This window comes from Lynx canadensis, chromosome C2 (genome assembly GCF_007474595.2).
Source record: "Lynx canadensis isolate LIC74 chromosome C2, mLynCan4.pri.v2, whole genome shotgun sequence".
In the NCBI taxonomy this organism is placed as follows: domain Eukaryota; kingdom Metazoa; phylum Chordata; class Mammalia; order Carnivora; family Felidae; genus Lynx; species Lynx canadensis.
In genome coordinates this window covers 62,993,365-63,001,322 of record NC_044311.2, presented here as the reverse complement: position 1 = coordinate 63,001,322, position 7,958 = coordinate 62,993,365, and the positions used below count along the sequence as shown (strand labels likewise).

The following is a 7,958-nucleotide window of genomic DNA, read 5'->3' as shown; positions in this document are numbered from 1 at the left end:
GTCCCCGATACAGGTAAATTCCCCAATTTAGTCCCGTAATCCATCTCGTCTCCTTTTTTCCGTCCTCTAGGAATTTGATACGAATAAGGTTACAGGCACGGGTTTGCTTGGGACAGGGGCTGGCAAATTTCATGTCAATATAATGGGGTTTTACCTCCCATTTCCAGCTTCCATCATTGGTAGTGACACAACTCCAAGCCTTACAGTAGAGGGATTCGATTCCTCCACAGGTTTTTTTCATTGCTCCTGTTCTGAACCCGGGACATGCATAAAACCCACTAGATCTTATACGCTCTTTTTCATTTTCTGGGGTTCCGGTCCATGACGGATTAGGACGCTGGCGGCTTCCATTGGGGGGAAGTACCCCCATGGTTATGGCTACGTCCTCTAGGTTAAAATATAGATCAGGCCACCAGGCATTTAGGGGAGTATCGTCTGCTGTGGTAGTATTATAGACTTCCTGGGTTTCTAAATTAGAAACCTCCCAAGTTAAAGTATAGGGTATATGGGGGTTGCTCGCAATACTTATCAGTCCGTAGGAGGTGAGCAGGAGCACGCTAATGTGTGTTCCTCCGATCATTGTGGGTCAGGAGCTGCTGCAACAGTCTTGGTATGGGACACCCAGGCCTTTGGTCTCAGCCGGTTTTCGGGGTCCGGTTTTCGACGCAGAGTCAATTTTAAAGGATGGGTCTTACTCTGGTCAACTGTCCAGGCGGTGTTGGCTTCCGGCACGAAGTCTTCTCGAACCGCAAAGGGATCAGCTGGTCGGGCGTGGGCGTAATGGATCCAGGTGGCAATCCCGTCGACTTTGAGAGCAGTGGGTGTGGTTAGGATCACAATGTAGGGTCCCTTCCACCGTGGTTGGAGGGTCTCTTGCTTGTGTCTCCGCACGTATACCCAATCTCCGGGTCGGTAGTGATGCGGCTCAGGAGGGGGCCCGCTCTCATAAATGGCTCTCAATCTGGGCCAAACTTCCTGGTGTGTGTGCTGGAGTTCCCTCAGGGAAATAAGAAGTTTATGATCATCAAATTCAGTTAACACATTAGACTGTAGGTTGGGAATTATAGGGGGGGGCACTCCATACATGATTTCAAAGGGGGTTAATCCCAGTTTGTAAGGGGAGTTCCGCACCCTGAACAGAGCGTAGGGGAGTAAGACTACCCAGTTAGCGCCAGTCTCCATGGTCAATTTGGTTAGGGTCTCTTTTAGGGTTCTATTCATTCTTTCTACCTGTCCTGAGCTTTGGGGTCTATATGCACAATGTAGTTTCCAATCGGCCCCAATAAACTGCGCTATCCCTTGTATTACCTTTGAAACGAATGCTGGTCCGTTGTCTGATCCTATTAGGGTAGGGAATCCGTACCTGGGCATGATGTCTTCCAACATTTTCTTTGCTACTACCTGCGCAGTCTCATGCTTGGTGGGGAAGGCCTCTGTCCATCCTGAAAAGGTATCTATAAACACTAACAAATATTTGTATCCATATTTTCCAGGCTTTACCTCAGTGAAGTCTACTTCCCAATAGGCTCCCGGCCTGGTTCCGCGGGTTCTGGAGCCAGGGTTTTTCCCGTGGTTGGTGGCGTTAGTTAATTGGCAAGCTTTACAGCTAGTAACTATCTGTTCAATTTTTGTCCTAGAGTCTTTAATGGTGACCCTAGCATGTCTTATTAAGTCTTGCATTTTTCTTGTGCCCATATGAGTGGCTCGGTGCATCTTGGATAAGACTTTATTTCCCATTTCTTCTGGGAGGATTATGCTACAGTCTGCTGCTCTCCACCATCCATTAAGGCACTGAGTCATAGGCAATTTTTGGATCCAGCTTAGGTCTTCTTTAGTGTAGGTGGGACTTTCTGGTAAACTAGCTGAACCGGGGTCTGGTAGGGTGGTCATTAAAGCACAGTCCACCTGTAAGGCCACCTCTCGGGCCACCTGGTCAGCCAAATTATTTCCTCTGGCCACCAGTGTGACCGGTTTTTGGTGGCCTGGGCAATGTATGATGGCTAGTCGTTTAGGCAGCCAGAGTGCCTTTAAAAGAGCCAATATTTCTTCTTTGTTTTTGATAGTTTTCCCCTCTGCAGTTAACAGTCCCCTCTCTCTGTATATAGCTCCATGTATGTGGGCCGTAGCAAAAGCATATCTGCTATCGGTATACACGTTTAGTCTCTTGTCTTTTCCCAAAGTCAGTGCCTTGGTTAAGGCCACAAGTTCAGCCCGTTGGGCAGAGGTGCCAGCTGGCAAAGGTTCTGCCCAAACAGTCTCAGTTTCAGTTGTGACTGCTGCCCCCGCATACCTTTGACCCTGATGTACAAAGCTGCTGCCGTCAGTGAACCAGGTAACTTCGGCATCTGGTAGCGGGCGATCCTGTAAATCTTCCCGAACTCCATGAACCTGTGCCAATATCTCAGCGCAGTCATGAAGGGGGGTATCCAAGTCCGGGTCTGGTAACAGGGAGGCAGGGTTTAGTGTTCGGGGGGGAGCATAAATGATTCTGAGGGGATTTAATAATAGTCCCTGGTAGTGAACCAGTCGGGCGTTACTTATCCATCGGTCAGGAGGTTGCTTGAGGACTCCCTCGATGGCATGAGGAGTTGTAACATGTAACTCTTGTCCCATAGTTAATTTATCAGCATCCTTTACCATTAGAGCTGTAGCAGCGATCATACGGAGGCAAGAGGGCCAGCCAGCCGCTACTGGGTCCAGTCTTTTTGAAAGATAGGCAACGGGCCTGGGCCATGGGCCAAGGAGTTGCGTCAGCACTGCTTTGGCTACCCCTTTGTTTTCATCTACGAAGAGATGAAAGGGTTTGGAGACATCGGGGAGCCCTAAGGCTGGTGCCGACAACAGGGCGAGTTTAATTTGCTGGAAAGCCTGCTCAGTTTCCTCTGTCCATTCAAAGGGCACCTGTTCTCGGGTGACGAGGTAAAGAGGCTTAGCCATTTCGGCGAACCGAGGTATCCACAAGCGGCAGAACCCAGCCGATCCCAGGAATTCTCTTACCTGCCTTCGCGTTGTGGGTCGGGGGATGCGGAGGACGGTTTCCTTCCGTGCATCAGTGAGCCATCGTTGGCCTTCTCTTAACAGATACCCCAAGTAGGTTACCTCGGATCTGCAAATTTGGGCTTTCTTTGCTGAAGCCCGGTACCCCAGGGCACCAAGTGTCCGGAGGAGGTTTTTGGTGCTTTGCAAACAAGCTTCAGCAGTCTCAGCAGCGATTAAAAGATCGTCAACGTACTGCAAGAGAGTCACTTCGGGGTTTTGATTCCGGTACTCACCCAGATCCTCGTGAAGTGCCTCATCGAACAAGGTGGGTGAGTTTTTAAATCCTTGGGGGAGCCGGGTCCAGGTGAGTTGCCCATTTATGCCTCTCTCAGGGTCGGACCACTCGAAGGCGAAGAGCTCTTGGCTTTTGGGGGCCAGAGGCAGGCTGAAAAAAGCATCTTTTAAATCAAGGACAGTATACCATTGTCTTCCTGGGCTGAGGGCATTTAGGAGGGTATAGGGGTTGGGTACTGTTGGGTGTATGTCCATGACTCGGCAGTTAACTTCTCTCAGATCTTGTACCGGACGGTAGTCCGCACTGTTAGGTTTTCGTACAGGCAGCAGGGGGGTGTTCCAGGCTGAATGGCAGGGACGCAAGATGCCTAAGTCTAGGAGGCGACGGATATGTGGCGTGATGCCATTTCTGGCCTCCATTGACATCGGGTATTGTCGGACCCGAACTGGATCTGCCCCTGGTTTCAGCTCTATGAATAGAGCTGGGCGATGTTTAGCCAACCCCATACCCCCGGTTTCAGCCCATGCTTCTGGAAACTGCTGGAGCCAGGGCTCTATGTTTTGACTTTGTGAGGGTGGCCCCTGATGGAGTCGATATTCATCTTCTAATCTTAGAGTAAGTATGGTAATGGGTTGGTTGTGAGGGCCAGTCACTTGGGGGCCCCCTGGCGTAAAATGAATCTGGGCCCCCATTTTAGTGAGTAAGTCTCTTCCTAATAAGGGGCAGGGGCTGTCGGGGATGACTAGGAAGGAATGGGTGACCTTTCCATTTCCTAGGTCCACAGTCCTCTGGGTGGTCCAGGGATATTTTTTTATCCCGGTAGCCCCTTGGACCCAGGAAGATTTTTCAGAAATTTTTCCATGGGGTCTGATCAAGACCGAATGTTGTGCCCCTGTGTCGACTAGGAATTGAACTGGGTTCCCCTCCACTTGTAGCGTTACCCTAGGTTCGGGGAGGGGATCCGAACCCCGTCTCCCCTATTCTGCATCTTGAGTGAAGAGGGCGGGTGTGGTTTTTGGCTGCCACGGTTTTTGATCATGACGTGGCTTTTTCTTTTTAGGGCATTCTCGGGCCCAATGGCCTTTTTCTTTGCAATAGGCACATTGGTCCTTATCTAGGGACTTTTGTTTATCCAGGGGCTTTTGGACAACAGCGGCCAGGACTTTGGTCATTTCCTCGGTGGCTTTAAGTTGCCTGTCCTCTGGAGTCTCTCTATTATTATAGACACGTTGGGCAATGCGGAGTAAGTCCTGAATCTGTTTTCCCTCTAGGTCCTCTAGTTTCTGGAGTTTCTTTTTAATATCAGTGGCTGCCTGATTTACAAAGGCCATTACAACAGCAGCTTGATTTTCGGGGGCCTCAGGGTTCATGGGGGTATACTGTCTGAAGGTTTCCATTAATCTTTCTAAATAAGCAGCAGGGCTCTCTGTCTTACCTTGTATTACTGAATACACTTTTGCCAAATTAGTGGGCTTGCGTGCAGCAGCCCGGAGACCCGCCATTAGAGTCTGGCGATAAATGCGCAGCCGTCCCCTACCTTCTGCCGTGTTGTAGTCCCAGCCATCCTGTGGGGGTCGGGTCAAGGGAAAAGCTGCATTAATGAGATCAAGGTTAGCAGTGGGTTGGCCGTCATCTCCAGGAACCAGCTTTCTTGCTTCCAATTGAATTCTTTCTCGCTCCTCGGTGGTGAACAGGATTCGGAGGAGCTGCTGACAATCATCCCAGGTGGGTTGGTGGGTAAACATAACACTGTCTAAGAGACTTATTAAATCTTTAGGGTTGTCAGAAAATCGGGCATTCTGGGTTTTCCAGTTATATAGGTCACTGGTAGAGAAGGGCCAGTATTGAAGTCGGGGGTTCCCCGTACCATCGGGAGGCCCTATTTCCCGTAAGGGTAAAGCTACGGTGGAGTCAGGAAGGCGGAGTCCTGGCTCATGAGGGGCCCGCCTACGGGTGCGTCCAGCCGGCCTTTGGACTTCGCCCCCACTAGGCATGGGCGCGGGTTGAGCCTCCCTATTCTCTAGTTCTCCTATGGGCTGGGCTACGGGAGGCTCTGCCGGCGCAGCAGGGATAGGGGCAGCTTGCGGAATGAGAGGAGGAACCTGGTAAGGGGGAGGGTCAAGGGAAAGTAAGTCTTGGCTGTCGGGGAGAACAGGGGGTGCAGTTGGAGTTGGCGGCTTGGGTGGGTTGATAGGTTTAGCCGCTAGAATTTTGCATGGCCCTGTTGTTAAGAAAGAGGCCATCCAGGGAGGTGGGTTTTCTACTAAATCTTGCCACACCAGAATATAGGGAATCTGATCCGAGTGACCTTCTTTCCCTGGTAGGAAAATTATTGATTTTACTTTAAGGACCACGGGGAGGCAGAAGGTTCCCTCTGTAGGCCAATTGACCCCAAAGGTGGGCCATTCAGAGCGGCAATAGGTGATCAACTTCCTTTTGCGAATGTCTAGGCTTAAGTTGTGTCCCCTAGCTTTTACGTCCCTGAAGTTGGTGAGAAGGAGGGAGAGAGGGGTGCTCTGCGTTTGGCCCATGTTATGATTCTGAGGAAGAGGAGAAGAGAAGGGGGCGCGGGCAACACGGACGTGGGGGAAGGGGCGCCGCTGGCCAGGGGGCGGGAGGGAAAGCCGCAGGGAGCTGAGGAAGGAGGAGAGAGGAACAAAGGATGGAATAATTAATTCTGATCAGCCGAGAAAACACTTAATTCCAATAAAACATCCGACCCATGAAAGAAAAACAAGAACTAACAAGAATCTTTCGCAGCGGTTCCAACTTTCTGGTGCCATCTCGGCCAGCCCAACAGAGAGGGTTGTGGCTAGGACGGCGGTAATTACAAGGGCCCAGGGGTGACGATACATTTAGACTGACATAGAAGCACTCGCGTACTCGCCCGTCCGCGTCCCTCTCGGGAACTTAGGTGCCTCTTAGCATGGGCGGGCAGGTATAATCCCCCTGCTTGGATCAAAATAAATTTTGACCGCCTTAAGCCGTATGAGGATCACCGCGGAAGTCGGGTTAGAGCCCACTCGAATCCCGTAGCTTATGCCGTGGGACTACACATAGGGTAAGTCAGGCGCGTGCCCCTGACTCCCAACAATCATTCCAGTCAGTTTAACAGACAGACACACAGACACACATCACATCAAAATACGGGTAACAATTGGCATGCCTAGATGGTTTTTCTTTTAGACGCGTAGAGATATTTCTTAGCACTCTGGTAGTTCATAAAGAAAATGAAAGTATTTAGTTCGCAGGCGCGTTGGGCGTAAGCAGCCCACAGAAAAGAATCCTGATGGGCCAAAAAGGTCCCCCGATGGACCAAGAAGGTCCCCAGACGGGCCAAGAAGGCCCCAGACGGGCCAAGAAGGCCCCCAGATGGGCCAAGTAGGCCCCAGACGGGCCAAGAAGGCCCCCAGATGGGCCAAGAAGGCCCCAGACGGGCCAAGAAGGCCCCCAGATGGGCCAAGAAGGCCCCAGACGGGCCAAGAAGGCCCCCAGACGGGCCAAGAAGGCCCCCAGATGTCAGTGGACGTCTCCAACTGACCCCGGCTGGGTGCCCTATAGCGCGTCCGCCAGGGTCACACCAGCTTCCAGACAGAACCGGTTCTCCAGAGAAGAAACACAGATCAGAGAGAAAAGGAAGAACTTTAGAGCCGGCTTACTTACCGATCGGAATCAGATACGACCCGTTGACCAGAAGTCTGGTGGGCTCGGGGGGGATCTCGGTGGGACCTCCAAATGTAATGCCCAAAGTTCCGAAACCTCCCACAAAAGTCCACCAGAGTCGTAAGTCAAAGCCAAGCGGCAAGGGTCGTTTATTGCAGGTTCGAACCTGGTCCTCTGCGCACTCGTCGCCGGTGACGCAAGAGGCCACGATCAGGGTTGGTACAGCGTTTTTATAGACAGAGACAAATAGCACAGGGGAGGTTTCAAATTATGAGGGGCCTGATTAGTTGATTTTAAAGTAAGGACATTTGTTGTTCTCTGATTGGGCGTCCTTTGTCTGTCCTTTGGCGGGAAGGCTTTGTCCGTTACTTGTGGGAGGAAAAAAGGGGGAAGGGGGTAGGGTAGGTGGGGAATGTGCTAAGCAAGCAGGTTTACAGAAGCGAGAAATGCCGGTTAGTTTATGTATAATCACTCATTCCATTACATATCAGACTACATTTAGGAAGGTTTACAACCCATTCTACTACACAGCGGGTTACATTCAGGAAAGGCCTCACAATGCTCGTAGCAAACAGCAAGCAAAACAGACTTCTCAGCAATTGTATTTCTTATCAAAGATCCATAATAAGCAGAAAAGAGAACTTTAGCTTTAAACTAAGGCAGGGCTGTCATTTGGATTTAAAGCTGTTCTTTTCAGCCCGCTGTGCGTGACCTCTACAACCTGGCCAAGTTATTGAACTTCTCTGAGCCTCAGTTACCTCTTCTCAGAGTCTCATCGAGTTTTTCTGAGACATGAAGGCAACGTGTAGACAAAGTATTTGGATAGTTTCCACCAATTGCTAATTATTTTGTTAGATAATTACATCATATGGAGTCCTCTGTTGAAAAGCTATGGGCAAAATTTTTCTCAGCCTGCAGCGCTAGGAATAATTGGACTTTTCCCTGAGAAATCCAGTCAAAACAAAATCTCAGGAATCACATAACTAGTGAATTTCTTTGCACTGGCTAATAGGAAGCTCAG

At 50.4% G+C, this 7,958-nt stretch overlaps 1 protein-coding gene across 1 annotated transcript; it reads right to left on the bottom strand.

Moving 5' to 3' along the window:
* Positions 1 to 576: 576 nt before the first annotated feature.
* LOC115523707 lies at positions 577 to 5,833 on the bottom strand. Its single transcript, XM_030329925.1, is given in 2 exon segments — positions 577 to 4,449; positions 4,954 to 5,833. Coding segments are annotated over 2 exon segments (4,725 nt in total). The 5' UTR covers positions 5,806 to 5,833.
* Between the last annotated feature and the right edge of the window lie 2,125 nt (positions 5,834 to 7,958).